This window comes from Bos grunniens, chromosome 8, assembly GCF_055505025.1.
Source record: "Bos grunniens cultivar Pamir isolate PY7600 chromosome 8, Bosgru_T2T1.0, whole genome shotgun sequence".
Classification (NCBI taxonomy): Eukaryota; Metazoa; Chordata; class Mammalia; order Artiodactyla; family Bovidae; genus Bos; species Bos grunniens.
Window position 1 is genome coordinate 3,669,195 of NC_141172.1, and position 17,177 is coordinate 3,686,371.

The 17,177-nt window shown below is 44.1% G+C and overlaps 1 protein-coding gene and 1 long non-coding RNA gene across 9 annotated transcripts in view; one reads left to right on the forward strand and one right to left on the reverse strand.

The window, feature by feature from the left end:
* Positions 1 to 17,177, reverse strand: part of LOC147366558 (uncharacterized) — a 357,719-nt gene that overhangs the window by 143,487 nt on the left and 197,055 nt on the right. Inside the window, exon 2 of one of the 8 annotated variants that reach the window (XR_015169369.1) lies at positions 7,210 to 7,339. The exons of 5 other annotated variants lie outside the window; for them this stretch is intronic. This is a non-coding gene — a long non-coding RNA (uncharacterized LOC147366558). Of the gene's footprint in view, positions 1 to 3,085; positions 3,210 to 7,017; positions 7,058 to 7,209; positions 7,340 to 17,177 lie in introns of those variants that run through there. 2 more of the 8 variants (XR_015169368.1, XR_015169370.1) reach the window with 2 other exon arrangements.
* Positions 8,875 to 15,442, forward strand: LOC147366559 (polypeptide N-acetylgalactosaminyltransferase-like 6). The gene is made up of 2 exons (XM_086414648.1): positions 8,875 to 9,054; positions 14,854 to 15,442. Exons 1-2 carry the CDS (start codon positions 8,898 to 8,900, stop codon positions 15,039 to 15,041), a joined length of 345 nt encoding a protein of 114 aa, XP_086270774.1. The 5' UTR covers positions 8,875 to 8,897; the 3' UTR covers positions 15,042 to 15,442.

Consider the following 17,177-nt stretch of genomic DNA (forward strand, 5'->3'; position numbering starts at 1 on the left):
TCTGAGTACGTCACACATTTAAAGCTATCCTGAAAATATATGATTCAGTTGCTCTTTAAACAAATGATGGAAGAGAGAGGGGAAGACAGAGAGAGAAACTGGGACAGAAAGAGGGACCCAAGGAAGCTGTTAGGCGTCCAGGTTACCTTCCCGAGAGGAGACCCCGAGCTGAAATGTGTTCCATTCCTCTTTTTATTTTTAAGATTTTACTTCATGCGGAGCATTTTTAAAGTCTTTCTTGAATTTGTTACAATACTGCTTCTGCTTTATGTTTTGGTTTTTTGACCGCAAGGCATGTGGGATCTTAGCTCCCTGCCTGGGGATTGAACCCACACCCCCTGCACTGGAAGGCGATGTCCTAACCACTCGACCACCAGGGAAGTCACCTCATCCCTGTTTTCTACGTGGGAATGTAGGGCCTAAGGGAAGGTCACAGACGATTATCAGAATTCTCCAGGTAAACACAGATCACTGTTTCTCACTATGAAAGGTGCATGTGATGTCAGAGATGTTATATTTTCAGGCACAAAAAGGAATTAAAAAGAGGAGAGACTCATAAGAGATCAGTGAGTGGTGGGGTGGAGCTCAGTTGAACCAGAGGCGAGCTGTTCCACAGGTAAGAACAGGACAGCCAAGCATATGTAATTACCAACTTCTGCTCTGCTAGACTCCTCTCTACATCCTGGTCAGAAACTCTAAAACTGCCATGTGAGGTTACAAGTCCTTCATCGGTGGCCTTCCCTCCTCTCCAAACTGATAGAACTGAAATCTCGTATAATGGGCAGCAGGGAAGAAAGGGGAATACTATCTCCACCTTCTGGGGCTATAAATAAAATGGCATTTTGTTCCTGAGAGAAACATAGATCTCTGTATTCCCCATCTGTTCACTGTGTAAACATCCTTGAAAAAATAATCCAGAACAAATGGTAGACCTTATCCACAAAAGATGCAGAAACATAAAGGGCCCTAAAGAACAGTCTCCAACTCTCTCCTCCCATGACTGCGTGAAATCAAGGACTCTCAAGAGATCAAACAAGTCAATCCTTAAGGAAATCAACCCTGAATATTTACTGGAAGGACTGATGCTAAAGCTGAAGCTCCAAAACTTTGGCCACCTGATGTGAAGAGCTGACTCATTGGGAAATATCTTGATGCTGGGAAAGATTGAGGGCAGGAGGAGAAGGGGGTGACAGAGGATGAGATGGTTGGTTGCCATCATTGACCCAATGGACATGAGTTTGAGCAAACTCCAGGAAACGTTGGAGGACAAGGAATCCTGGCGTGCTGCAGTCCATGTGGTGACAAAGAGTCAGACACAACTGAACGACTAAACTACAACAAGGATTCTCATGGGGGGAAAATCTCAAATCCATTCCACAACAACAACAAAAATTTGTAAAAAAAAAAAAAAAAATTAGAAATCACACATTTTAGCTGAAACAGGGAAACATTTGGTATCCGTGGGTTTCACAATGATCATGTTTCTGTCTTACTTTATCATGGTCTCAGACTGACCTCGCTGCACGCTGACGGTCACCAAGATGGTTATGTCCAGCAGAACCAGATGACGGGCTGGCTGGGTGGGTCAGACCACGGCCCAGATGTGGGGGGACGGGCTGATGTTTTCTGTCTCTACTGTACCATTGAATCAGGACCCACTCTGGGTCCTCTCCTTTGATATATTTCTTAAGTGTCTTTTAATCTTTAGTGGGCTCCCCAGCTGGCACTGGTGATGGCACTAGCAGTAAAGAACCCACCTGCCAATGCAGGAGACACAGGAAATGTGGGTTCAACCCCTGGGTTGGGAAGATCCCCTGGAGGAGGAAGTGATAACCCACACCAGTCTTCTTGCCTGGAAAATCCCATGGGCAGAGGAGTCTGGCAGGCTACAGTCTATGGGGTCCCAAGAGTCAGACACATACACACACAATCTTTAGGGTTCTCTTTCCATTTCTTTTCTTCTTCGTCTAATCTATTTGTTGAAGAAGTCAAGCCATTTGTGTTGGAGAAATTTCGAGAGTTTTGATTTTGCTAGTTATCTCCCAGATGTGCTATTTCACAAATTCATCAGTCTTTTAGTTCCTATAACCTGGTAGTTAGATCTAAAGGCATACTCAAACTCAGATTCAATGCTTTGCCAAGAAAGAGGCAGTGACATGTTTCAAGCACAGAACAAGTGATCTGGTTCCTTCTGTGATGTTAATTGGGTCCATTAGTTCATTAGAGGTTTTAAAGGGTGACTTTCTAATTCTCTTTTTTTTTTTAACAATAGCTGGAATGTATATGCTCTGTTCATTTCAGTGTCCCCAGCTATTTCCCAAGTGACTGAGGATGCTATGTATATTAAAAGAATAGAAAATAAGACATTGAGAGACGGAATCCACTCCAGTGTTCTTGCCTGGAAAATCCCATTGGCAGAGGAGCCTGGCGTGCTGCAGTCCATGGGGTCACAAAGGGTCAGACATGACTCAGTGACTAAACCACAACAACAGCTATTTCCCAAGAGACTTGCATATTAAAAGAATAGAAAATAAGACATTCAGAGACAGAACTCAGTCAGAATCATAAAAGAAGGAATCGGATACAGTTTCAGCAATTCTTTTAACTTCTTGGTTGAATTTTTTGTGCTCCAGAGATAATATGAAGTGTCTGTATGTGAATGCTATGAAAAGGGACATATTCAGTGTGGTCAACCAGGACGTCAAGAAATGACAGCTTTCTGGAGTTAACTGGAGACATAAAATCTATACAGTTCTTTTGCGTAAAGAATATAGAAAAATTTTCTGTACTGCTAAGTAGACAATTATCCTTAATACTGTCACTTTGGGTTAAAATATACACGCAATATGTGTCAAGTGTATTGAGAAGAGTAAGGAGTCTCTAACTGTAAAGTACTTCTTGTCACTGTGATAAGACCTTAAATTATCCAAAATACTTAAGAGCATATTCTTGTGGTGAAAGAATGAACCAGAAAGGTATATGCACTTCCATGTGTCTATGACACGTTCCAGTTCAGAGTGTATCACTAGTCACCATCCACAATAACCGTGGCCTTCCCAGGTGGCGCTAATGGTAAACAACCCACCTGCCAGTGCCGGGGACACCAGAGACTCGAATTCGATCCCTGGGTCGGGAAGATCTCCTGGGGGAGGAAATGGCAACCCACTCCAGTATTCTTGCCTGGAGAATCCCATGGACAGAGGAGCCTGGCGGGCAACAGTGCATAGAGCCACAAAGAGTTGGACACAACTGAAGCAATTTAGCACACACACACACACACAATAACTAGCATTTATTCTGTATGTGCTCTTAAGGTCATATTCTGCTATACACTAGGGCTTCTCAGGTGGTGCTAGGAGTAAAGAGTTGCCTGCCAAGGCAGGAGACATAAGAGATGCAGGTTTGATTCCTGGATCAGGAAGATCCCCTGGATGAGGCCACGGCAACCCACTCCAGTATTCTTGCCTGGAGAATCCCATGGACAGAGGAGCTGGGTGAGCTATAATCCATAGGGTCACTAAGAGTAGGACGTGACTGAAGTGACTTAGCATGCACAAATGCACGCACTACACTCTACCAACACTAAAGTATAAACATCAAAGAAATTCAGCTTCATAGTATGTATTTAGACATAGAACTCTTATCTCCAGGTCAGTTGGGTCTCCTGCCCCTTCTGCTCTCTCCTTGAGATTAAATTAGGGGATTCAAAGGAGAAGGAACCTGCTGAGCCCAGGGCAGGTGTTGTCCAGCCTCTGGTGAGTTCTCCACTCAGGAAACCCTGACCTTGCTCTGTAACACTCCTGGTCACTTAGATTCCCTATGTGTTGGGGACAGTTGCTCAAAGGTAGACCAGAAAGCTGTCTAAACTCTGCTACTATATTTTCCTGACATAATAAGCATAATACCCACTCCAGTATTCTGACCTGGAGAATTTTATGGACTGTATAGTCCATGGGGTCGCAAAGAGTCGGACATGACTGAGCAACTTTCACTTTAATTTATTGAATAGACCTAAATCTTTGATGAACTTAGAGCGCTTCCAAGTCATGATTTTTGACACCTGTGAAGACACCTGTCTTGAAGACAGGGAGCTGGGGGAGACCAGACAGATACTGTGTTGACCAAAGACAAGACCTGGCATTTGCTTTTTGACTAAAGCTCTGATACATGTCAGCTTTATCTTGAGCTGATTCTTGCTTCCCAATGCGACACATGGCCCAAAGAAACACTGGAAGACCAACCTCTAGGATGCTTTTTAGGAAAGATGAAATACTTGATAGACTAGATCTATAGCATAAGTAAAACGTGACAAGAGAAAGCACATAATCATAGAATTGGAAGGACTATTGAAGATCAACTCATCACATTCCATGGCTTCACAAGTAGCTCAGTGGTAAAGAATCTGCCTGCCAAGCAGGAGATGCAGGTTCGATCCCTGGGTTGGGAAGATCCCCTGCAGAAGAGAACAGCAACCCACTCCAGTATTCTTGCCTGGGAAATTCCATGGACAGAGGATCCTGGTGGGCTACAGTCCATGGGGTCGCAAAGAGTTGGACACTGAACATACATACACACCTCACTTCCACAGGTAGGAAAACTGAAATGACTTAACCGAAGATATAGGACAAGTGAGTAATATGTCTAGAACTCACGTCCTTGATTCTCGACTGCAAATCATTGAAGGCAACTTTTTTAGCACTTAGTTGCTATCCTGAACAATAAATATACTAATGAATGTGTAAGTTCATGGAGCATAGTGAAATCTCTAGTAAAAAAGGGAAAATACATTCAGAAAACTGCTGTACTTAATATCGACAGTAGCAAGACACCAAATTGTAACGAGTATAACTCAACATTTCATTACTGCCTCCCACTGATATCATAAACCTTGGGCAAAATTTGGTATATTTGAAATTATATTAACTTTTCCCGGTCATCAGGGTACCACTTAGTGGATTTTAACAGTAATATTTCCACTGCTAGTCTAGGGTCACCAACCAAAAAAAAAAAAAAAAAGTTAATGGTTCTACAAATGTTTCCTAGTCAAAAAAGAAATGTCTCTTTTATAAAGATACCATAAACCCTCCTGTCAATTCTCCTGTTTAAGTAATACCAAAGCATGTTTAAAATCATTTGAGTAAGGTTTTGAAATGAATCTTAAAACTGTTCATACAAAAGAAATGAAAAATGTTTTTAATTTAAAGGCAACTCCACCATTCACAGGAATTTCCTTGTATGAGAGTCTAATTTGCTAATCAGATGGATAATATCTTCTTCACAGTGAGCTATGGTTAACTAAATGCTATAACTGAACTACGAAGAAAAAACAGACCCCTCCAAGGGGCAGTCAACTAGGTCATTACTCGGAGGCAAAGCAACCTAATCATTACCACAAAGTTCAAATTAGAGGAATTGATTTGAATATTTAGTGGACTCACTGTGGGGTCAAACCCCTTGAGATCAGTGCATTCATACCTGATAGTCTTCTTAGTGTATTAAAATGGACTTTGATGAAAAATACACAGAATCAGAAAACATACAGAGAGGGAAAGGCAACATGTAGAGATGCTCCCACAGGGTTCAGAGAGTCCCCGATAAACTGGAAAGTGTGGAAGCATCAAGCTCAAGTGGGGACCGTCCTTAGCAGGTGACCAACAACCCTCTGCTTCTGACAACCCTCTGCCTTGGGACGTGTGGGAGGCAAACCTCTTCTAGAAAGAAGTGCTTTCTCATAGGCAGCTACAAAGAATTAATCCTCTCTCCCTTGAAAAAATACTAGTTTAGTCCTTGGGGGTCAGACAGTCAAGCAGAGAATGCAGTCGATTGTCAGGACGATACCCACAGTGGTACAACTGACAGAAGAGCAGTGAGGTTTGCAGAGATGGGTGCACCTAGAGGCTGTCATACAGAGTGAAGTAAGTCAGAGAAAGGAATACCGTCTATTAACTCGTACATTTGAAATCGAGAAAAATGGTACTCATGAACGTATTTGCAGGGTAGGAATAGAGACACAGATGTAGAGAACAAACCTGTGGACTCCAAGCGGTGGACAGAGGTTGGGCTGGGGTGAATTGGGAGATTGGGATTGACGAATATACACTATTGATACTTTGTATACAATAGGTTTTTTTTTTTTTTTTTTTGCTTTTATTTCCAATATTCTGGGAGGTGGGTCATAGAGGATCCTGCTGTGATGTATGTCAGAGAGTGTTTTGCCTATGTTCTCCTCTAGGAGTTTTATAGTTTCTGGTCTTATGTTTAGATCTTTAATCCATTTTGAGTTTAGTTTTGTGTATGGTGTTAGAAAGTGTTCTAGTTTCATTCTTTTACAAGTGGTTGACCAGATTTCCCAGCACCACTTGTTAAAGAGATTGTCTTTAATCCATTGTATGTTCTTGCTTCCTTTGTCGAAGATAAGGTGTCCATATGTGCGTGGATTTATCTCTGGGCTTTCTATCTTGTTCCATTGATCTATATTTCTGTCTTTGTGCCAGTACCATACTGTCTTGATAACTGTGGCTTTGTAGTAGAGACATTTGAATCATTTCTAATGAGGTGGATGAAACTGGAGCCTATTATACAGAGTGAAATAAGCCAGAAGGAAAAACACCAATACAGTATACTAATGCATATATATGGAATTTAGAAAGATGGTAACAATAACCCTGTGTACGAGACAGCAAAAGAGACACTGATGTATAGAACAGTCTTATGGACTCTGTGGGAGAGGGAGAGGGTGGGAAGATTTGGGAGAATGGCATTGAAACATGTAAAATATCATGTATGAAACGAGATGCCAGTCCAGGTTCGATGCACGATACTGGATGCTTGGGGCTAGTGCACTGGGAAGACCCAGAGGGATGGTATGGGGAGGGAGGAGGGAGGAGGGTTCAGGATGGGGAACACATGTATACCTGTGATGGATTCATTTTGATATTTGGCAAAACTAATACAATTATGTAAAGTTTTAAAAATAAAATTAAATTAAAAAAAAATAGGTAACTACTGAGAACTTACTGTATAGTGCAAGGAACTCTATTCAGTGCTCTGTGGTGACCTAAATGGGAAGGAAATTCAAAAAGGGGAGATATGTATGCATGTGGCTGATTCATTTGCTGTACAGCAGAAATTAACACAGCATTGCAAAGCAACAGGGCCTGCGTGCTCCGTCATGTCTGACTCTTTGCAACCCCACAGAGTGTAGCCCACCAGGCTCCTCTGTCCATGGGATTCTCCAGGCAAGAATACTGCAGTGGGTTTCCATTTCCTTCTCCAGGGACTCCTCCTTACCCAGGAACTGAACATGACTTTCCCACATCGGTAGGCAGATTCTTTACCACTGAGCCAATATTCCGGGGAAAAAAAAAAAAAGGCAATATCATAAATCCTTCCATGAACTGCTATTGTTAGAAATCACAGGAGACTTAATAATAATATTTGCCTTTGATTGCAAACAAGCAGAGACAATTTGAAAGTGAAACTTACAGAATATACAGCATGCTAAGATTCTATTTCAATGAATATCAGACTCTACTTGTTACAAACTCCAGGAAAGCCCTCTTAAGGTTTTACATGTGGGAGGCTAAGAGCAAATGATGTCAATTACATGAGCACATATCCCACAGAAGGCTACAAAAATACACTTATTTGGCATACAAAAGAATGGAGAGATAAATGTACTTTATCACAGCCAGTAGGAAATGTTTTATTCCATAAATAAGTTATCTCATTTCATTTTGTTTACATTTTTTTAATTAGGCAAAGAAACCTTTCCAATTTTTTTTTTCCAATCTTAGCCAAGTCCAAAATGATTAGGTAGCATCTCATCTGCCTGTCCCTCTCCATATCTAATTTTCATAGTAAATCAGTCACTTTCCACTTCAAATCCAAATCCAGGAACTGAAGTTGTTTGCCAGTTTGCTATTTCCTGGCAGGGGGGGAAATCTGGTTCCTGTTATTTGTGCTAAGTTGCTTCTGTTGTGTCCAACTCTTTGTGACCTCATGGACTGCAGCCCACCAGGCTCCTCTATCCATGGGATTAGCCAGGCAAGAATACTGGAGTGGGTTGCGATGCCCTCCTCCAGGGGATCTTTCCAACCCAGGGACTGAACCCACGTCTCTTACATCTCCTGCTTTGGCAGTCGGGTTCTTTACCACTAAACCCACCAGGGCAGCCCTTCTGTTGATTTGGGAGGTATTTTTCCTTTCCTGTGGTTTTATATGCACTATTTTCAATACAGAGAACACTAGGCAAAGCCTTGCTGGAAGGGCCCTCTTGTTGGCAAAAGCCCATGTGCTGGAACGGTCACCTGACCTGGCCAGAAGGGACCCGGGGCTGATTCCCACCTGGGCACAGGCTGACCAGGCTACAGCCTGGGGGTCCCAGACCCACAACAACTTTGGGGTGGAGTGCTGGCTGTCCTTGTCCACACAAAAGGCAGTATTTGCATCTTATGGAACATTCTAGAACCTGTAGGCTTCCCTGGTGGCTCAGCAGTAAAGAATTCACCTGCCAATGCAGGACATGCAGGTTCTATTCCTGGGTTGGGAAAATCCCCTGGAGGAGGAATGGCCCCCCACTCCAGTCTTCTTGCCTGGAGAATCCCCTGGACAGAGGAGCCTGGCGGGCTACAGTCCATGGGGTCGCAAAGAGTCGGACACAACTGAGCAACTAAACAACAACTGGAACTTGTAAAGCATAGAGACCTCTAGGAAGGAGTCTTCTGAGCCTCTCCCCTCAAGATGAAAGGAGGAGAGAAAAGCCCTCAGCCAGATTTCTCCACGCACGCTGTCCGCACAGACGCCCTGGAGTCAGTCTGCTATAGCTAATGTTCCGTGTCCTTCTGTGTCTGTCTTCTTCTTTCCCAGAACACTTGAAGGAGAAGCTGGAAGAGTACATGGCTCGGTTTTCCAAAGTGAGGATCGTCCGCACCAAGAAAAGGGAAGGGCTGATCCGGACACGACTCCTGGGGGCATCCATGGCCAGAGGCGAGGTCCTGACCTTCCTAGACTCCCACTGTGAGGTCAACGTCAACTGGCTGCCCCCACTCCTCAGTGAGTGCCCCTCAGCCTCCTGGGGTCTAGGCAGGGGAGGGGGTTTACTTCTATTTAGTTTGCCGTTGACGAAGGCTAGAGACCCCTTTAATGGGGTTTGCAGTGGGAGCCCTGAACGCTATTATTAACCATTGCTGGGAAGTATAGGTAACTAGAAAACCGCATTGAAATTACCTTTTTAGATAATACAGTCTAACTTTGGTTCAATAAGGTTTGATTTCTTATCTGAGACATTCACTGAGTAGACTAAAAGGAAAAGGTGTTTATTATACTATCTACAAGTACAGTGGGCTTCCCAGGTGGCTCTACTGGTAAAGAACTCACCTACCAAAACAGGGGATGTAAGAGATGCAGGTTTGATCTCTAGGTCGGGAAGGTCTCCTGGAGGAGGCCATGACAACCCATTCCAGTATACTTGCCTGGAAAACCCCATGGACAGAGGAGCCTGGCGGGCTGCAGTATACAGGGTTGCAAAGAGTTGAATACGACTAAAGTGACTTAGCACACATAAGCACAGTATGGTTAAAATGCACACACACACACACACACACACACATAATGTTTAGCGATTATTATAGGATTGTTAAGAGATGAGAGCTGCCCGTTTTCCTAAGGGAAAAACAAACCTCATTATTCACTGCTGCTGCTGCTGCTGCTAAGTCACTTCAGTCATGTCCGACTCTGTACGACCCCATAGATGGCAGGCCACCAGGCTCCCCAATCCCTGGGATTCTCCAGGCAAGAATACCAGAGTGGGTTGCCATTTCCTTCTCCAATGCATGAAAGTGAAAAGTGAAAGGGAAATCACTCAGTCGAGTCCAACTCTTAGCAACCCCATGGACTGCAGCCTACCAGGCTCCTCTATCCATGGGATTTTCCAGGCTACCATCATGTAAAACTCCACATCACTAATAAGTCCACATCACCAACTTTGTCTAGGCCCTGCTGCAATTCTTGAGAGCATCTCTGAACTGACATTTGTTCTGATGCTGCGATGAAAAATGCATTCAGCCCCCAGAATATAGTCATGGTGCAAGCACTCTGACATTTTCTCAGGATTTACAAGGCTCTTCTCCTTTCCACTCTGGCTCCAGCCTAGCTGCCTAAATATATGACCCCTTACATTCACACAGAACCCTTCAAACACACAGAGCTGCCCCCCAGGTGATACATCTTAAATGATCACAAGAAGACTCTCTGACACTTGAACTGTTAAAAACAGCAAATGCATTCAAACTAGAAAACCTATGTGAAACTGAGTCCAAGCATTACTATTAATATCTCTTTAATTTCACAATGAAGACAGAGATAAAGCCCAGTCGTAGCTAAGGAATAAATTGTAAAATGAGAAAAAATGTGTTTCTAAAAAGTTCTTGGTCTGCACATTGTGTTCCTTTATGTTCCTCCAGATTTCACTAAATCAACTTTTATTGTAAATATATCCCTGATCTTGGAGCTAAAGCAAGTAACAACCGCCTTCACAATAGCTGCCTCAGGAAGAATCGCTTGCTATTGACAACTGTGCAGGATTTCAGGCGGAACTGGCAAAGCTCCATTAGTAAAAGATGCGGGGGGCGGGGGGTGGAAATCAACTGAAACTGTGTTGGATTTGAAACAGGAAATGATCAGCCGGTAAGGCCCCACCATATCTCAGATCCACCCCCTCTCCGACAGACAACGGCCTGGCCACCCTAATCCACAGGGATGTTTCTATGCTCCTAATGGTCAGAGACTCTTCTGAGCCTTTAATTAAAAGTACCTTGTCCAAGGACATAGCAATTTAAAGTTTCATCAGTAGCCCTGAGCTTCCCTTAAACTGAATTTGGCCTGTGAGGTGTTGAATAGGCAAGGAAGTCAGCACAAGGGCTAATTATTTATGAACCAAAGCAATCCCTAAAAGCCAATGATCAAGGCCCTGATTGTTCCTATGCATCTAAAAAGAGGAGAGGAAAGGGAAAAGACAGAAAATAAAGAGAAACCCATTTTTCCCTTTAAAGCATTTCATTTCCTATAGGCCTGATGGTTAAGACATGATCTGAGCTCAGGATTGCTATATTTTTTTATTTTCCTCTATCACTGCCTTGATACATCTTTCAAAATGAAAAAAAATTTTAAAGAAACAGGTGGAGTCACACGGTTTCTTGGTTCATTTTTCACCCTGGGATTATACCTGAATTTCAATTTCCCATTAAGAGTCTATTTGTTTGATCCCAGGAAATTGAAATGTAGGCACAATCCTTAGACAAAAAAGTAGTCAAACTGCCTTCACTGTGAGCAAGAGCGGCTGGATGAGAGCCGAGAGGAAATTTGACAGGAAAGCTGACAGTTAATTTAACAGACTCATTCTCTTTGGGTCACCTTGGGACTCCTTGTTGGTCAAGGAACTTGTTAAGTCAACCTGATTCTGAATTGGATTGAAGAACATCACTGAAACCTTAATACTCATGTAGCAGCAGAGCTGATAGAAGAAATATTTTGGACACAGCAGTGAAGGTCTCCTCTGTCAAAGACATCTCTGGGAAAAGACCACTTAGTGAAAGATAAAACCTACTGTAAGACTTTCCCAGGTGAAAAAGGGTGCGTAGAGAGCCCTTGGTGGGGACTGATCCGAAGGTGTTGGGGGTGGGAGGCGGGGTCTCTCTGCCTCCTAAATAACTAAATAAGATGAAGGTGACCTTAGGCTCTCTGAGGCCTCCTGGGACCACACTAGCTAAGACTGCAACCCCTTTTCTAACAAATAAATAAAGACAAGGACCCGAACATAATAAGCTAAAAAATTAAAAATAAAACAAAATCACAACCTTCTCCACATGCCACATTCGCCTTGCTGCTGCTGCTGCTGCTAAGTCGCTTCAGTCGTGTCCGACTCTCTGCGACCCCATAGACGGCAGCCCACCAGGCTCCCCCATCCCTGGGATTCTCCAGGCAAGAACACTGGAGTGGGTTGCCATTTCCTTCTCCAACATTAGCCTTACCCTGTTTTATTTTCTTTCTATCACATTTAAGACCATCTAGCATACTATATCCGGAGAAGGCAATGGCACCCCACCCCAGTACTTTTGCCTGGAAAATCCCACAGACGGAGGAGCCTGGTAGGCTGCAGTCCATGGGGTCGCTACAGTCGGACACGACTGAGCGACTTCACTTTCACTTTTCACTTTCATGCATTGGAGAAGGAAATGGAAACCCACTCCAGTGTTCTTGCCTGGAGAATCCCAGGGACAGGGAAGCCTGGTGGGCTGCTGTCTATGGGTCGCACAGAGTCGGACACGACTGAAGCGACTTAGCAGCAGCAGCAGCAGCAGCATACTATATGAGGCATCTCTAGTGGCTCAAACAGTAAAGAATCTGCCTGCCAGTGCAGGGCATTTGGGTTTGATCCCTCAGATGAGATGGCCCACTAGAGAAGCAAATGGCTCCCCACTCCAGTATTCCTGCCTGGAGAATTCCATGGACAGAGGAGCCTGGTGGGCTCCAGTCCATGAGGTCGCAAAGAGTCAGACACGACTGAGCAACTAAGCACAGCGCAGCACACTAAATAATTGAGTGATCTACTGTGCCTATGGATTCTCTTTGGTCCATTCATGAAGACAGGGGTTTTTGTGGTTGTGGCTCACTGCTGGCTCCCCTAGAACCATGCAAAGTGACAGGCATGCAGTTTCTACTCAATGAATAACTACTAAACTATGAATGAATTAATGAACAAATCCATGAGTGAATGGAAGGCATGTAGATCTGGCGGGGAGGTTTTCCACAGGATCCTGTGATCCCCACATCCTCCTCATTACTGTCATCAGGATAATGACGTGGAAACTGTCAGACCTCATTATTTCTCCATGATGCCTTTCCTCTTTTAAAGATATTTAACTGTGCTTTATTCCTCATGCCACATCCAGAGGTCTCTCAAAGAACCAGAAAGCAGATGTTGACACTTAGAAGCTCAAGCCCTCTGGTAGTGTTAGCTGTTATAACAAAATATTGAAGAAATGCACATTGTGGAGAAGACAATACTTCACATGATGCTCTTGTAGGTGAACCAGAGTACATGTGTGTGCCCTTTCCAGTGCTGGCCGTCCACGTCTGGCATAATAACAACTACCAGGGAGGATCTGGGACTGGAACTGGAGAATAAGTCTCCTTTCTGCCTCAGAGAAGCACCACGGCAACTGGATGGACCCCAGGCTTTAGGACTGGACCGTTAAGCAGGGCTTGCATCCTAGTGCGTGTTCTCAAAATACAAGCAAACTTGGACAAGTTACTTAACTTCTTTGCACCCAGTTTCCTCATGTGTAAATTGGGAATGATAATTAGAGCCACCTCACAGGGTTGCCAGGAGGATTAGAAACAGCAGGAGTTGCGCTGACATATATACCCTATCATGTGGTGGCTCAGTGTTAAAGGGGCTGCCTGTGATATAGGAGACACCAGTTCAGTTCCTGGGGTTGAGAAGATCCCCCCGAGGAGGAAATGGCAACCCGTTCCAGTAGTCTTGCCTACAGAATCCCATGGACAGAGGAGACAGGCAGGCTATAGTCCATGGAGTTGCAATGAGTCAGACACAACCGAGCAGCTGAGCACACGTGCATCTATACAATAGACAGCTGGTGGGAAGCTGTAGGCCAGCACAGGGAGCTCAGCTTGTGCTCTGTGATGACCTAGACGGGTGGGATGAGGAGGTGGGAGGCAGGTGCAAGAGGGTAGGAATACACGTATAGAGAGAGAGAGCTGGTTCACCTAGTCGTACAGCAGAAACCAATGCAACATTGTAAAGCAATTATTCTCCAATTTAAAAAAGGAAAAGAAACAGCATAAGTATATTAGTAGTTGCTCAAGAATTTAATAGTAGCAGCAGTTAACACATCACCTAATATATTTTTGGATATGATGAGAGAAGAGTGAATTTACGAACATAGTGGAGAAAGAGGGTGGGAAGAGCTGAGAGAGTAGCACTGAAACATACATCACTATACGTAAAAGAGACAGCCAGCTGGAATTTGCTGTATGATGCAGGGAGCTCAAATGCAGTGCTCTGTGACAACCTAGAGGCGTGGGACAGAGTAGAAGGTGGGAGGGAGGTGCACGAGGGAGGGGCATATGCATACCTAGATGGTCATTCACGCTGACCTATGGCATAAACCAACATAATATAAGGCAACTGTCCTCCAATTAAAAATGAATAAATGTATTAAATAAAAAATGTACAGCTTTGATGAACAAAGTCTATATTAAAGAACAGTAGCAACAACAGCAGGGCAAATCTAGGACTTGGTGAAATCTCAGGCAAGCCTGAGAGCAAAGGATTCTGTGTGTCATTTCCCAGAATCTGGGGGGACAGGAGAGGACCAGCCATCAGGGCCACTGTGAGATTAGATGATAAAAACCATGAAGTTAAATATTTATATCCTGGACCCTCCAGAAAGCAGGCCAGTATTCTCTCAGCAGGCTCTAGCCACATGCTTAAAGGAACACAGGGAGTGTTTATACCCCATGCATGGTGGAGGCACCATGAAATGACAGATTGGGGACAAGTCAGAGCAGAAATGTGACAGAGGGAGAGTTAAATGGACTTCTCCAGGTCTCTCTGGGACATCACTTTCTTAAAAGTAAGCACCACAACACTAATTGCACCTGATCAAGGTCCCATCACGTCACGCCCAGCATACAGAGATACTGCAAAGTGCTCTGAAGACCACAGGGAACCAGGCTTCAAGGGCGATGGGTGAGGAAGGGCTTTTGCAGAAAAGTGAGGGATGACCTAAGCAGGCATATCACTTCCTGCTCTGTGCTTCCGCTTTTCAGACCAAATTGCACTGAACCACAAGACCATTGTTTGCCCCATGATCGACGTCATCGACCACAATCACTTTGGGTACGAGGCGCAAGCCGGGGACGCCATGCGTGGTGCCTTTGACTGGGAAATGTATTACAAGAGGATCCCCATCCCGCCAGAGCTGCAGAGGGCGGACCCCAGTGACCCTTTCGAGTGAGTAGCAGCCTGGGGACCTGATGGGGAGGCGGTAGGTGACTGGGGCATGTGTGTGTCAACTGGAGAAGCACCAGGACAATTATCTCTAATGAAATGGAATAAAACAGGTGGCAAAGGTATGCAAGACATTAGGGAAAGGTCAGACTTACAAGGTATAAAAAATCATAAGGTGGCCAGAGTACATTCTCCAACTTTCTAAGCATGAGAGGGCATGTGCAATGTGGAATCAGGAAAAAGCAGAGTTCACAGCAAATGCAAAGAGAAGGGAGGCATAGCCCCTTTCAGATATTCTCTTAGAGCTTCTCTTTCCATTTTCAGTTCCCTCTCTTCTTTCCTGTTGTTGTTGTCTAGTCATTAAGTCTTGTCCAGACTCTGTGACCCCAGGGACTGCAGCACACCAGGCTCCTCTGTCCCTCACTATCTCCCAGAGTTTGCTCAAACTCATGTCCATCGAGTCGGTGACACCATCCAACCATCTCATTCTCTGTTGTCCCCTTCTCCTCCTGCCCTCAATCTTTCCCAGCATCAGAGTCTTTTCCAGTGAGTTGGCTCTTCTTATTGGGTGGCCAAAGTATTGGAGCTTCAGCTTCAGTGTTAGTCCTTCCAATGAATATTCAGGGTTGATTTCCTTTAGGATTGACTGCTTTGATCTTCTTGCAGTCCAAGGGACTCTCAAGAGTCTTCTCCAGCACCACAATTTGAAAGCATCAATTCCTCTGTTCTTTGTGCTTTTCCCTAAAGTGGGAGTCCCCAACCCCTGGGACAGGAATGAATACTGGTTCATGACCTGGTAGGAACTGGGTCACACAGCAGGAGGTGAGCAGTGGGCAGGTGAGGGAGGCTTCATCTGTATTTACAGCTGCTCCTCATCGCCAGCATTGCCACCTGAGATCACAAATGATGGTGGCCTTAAAACTATGTTTGACACCACTTCAGATCACAATACTTTCTGGATTAAAGTCTAGGTGGAATATTCTAGGTTGCCACAAAAGCACCATTTCCAAAATCCTATCTTTGTGAAGCAGGGTTTCTGCAGGGACAGCAACCAAATGACAATTCGGAGTAGACTGGACATAAGAATATACTTCGCCTCTCACTGTCTCCCATCACCCCTAGATGGGACCGTCTAGTTGCAGGAAAACAAGCTCAAGGTCCCCACTGATTCTGCATTATGGTGAGTTGTATAATTGTCTCATTATATATCACAATAATAATAGAAATAAAGTGTACAATAAATGTAATGCACTTGAATCATCCCAAAACTATCCTCTTCTGAGTCTGTGGAAAAGTTGTTTCTCATGAAATGAATCCATGGTTCCAAAAACCTTGGGGGTCACTGCCCTAAAGAATTATTTAAATGAGCTACTCTACTTTTGTTTACAGTATAAGGGAATGATATGAAATATGCAGACGGTAAAGAATCTGCCTGCAATGCAGGAGACTCGGGTTCTATTCCTGGGTCCTGAGGATCCCTTGGAGAAGGAAATGACAACCCACTCCAGTACTCTTCCCTGGAAAAAAAAAAATCCCATGGACAGAGGAGCCTGGTGGGCCACCATCCAGGGGTGGCAAAGAGTCAGAGATGACTTAGTGACTATCACTTTCACTTTCACTTTTTTCCATCTCTGCTGGGAACTGCTTCTGTATAAAGGAAGGTCATGTTTCTGAGCAGCCGCTCCCAGAACTTAAACTTGGGGAACTCAATCCAAATGACAGATCCAGAGTAGAGCATCTACTATATATATACATACACATACCATGGATACATCTTCTTGATCCATTTATCTATTGATGGACACTTAGGTTGCTTCCATATCTTGGCTATTATACATAATGCTGCTGTGAACACTGGACAATTGGTGCTTTTGTTTGCCTGTTTGTTTTTAATATATACCCAGGAGTGGAACTGCCAGTTCGTGTGGAAGTTCTATTTTTAGTTTTTTGAGAAAGCCCCACACAGCTTTCTGCAGTGACTGTACCAATTTACATTCCCACCAATGGTGTACAAGCAAGCGTTTGCTTTTCTCCACACCTTTGTCAACATTTGTTAATCGTGGTCTTTTTTGATTATGGCCACTCTGACAGATATGAAGTGATATCTCACTGTGGTTTTAATTTGCATTTCCCTGACAATTAG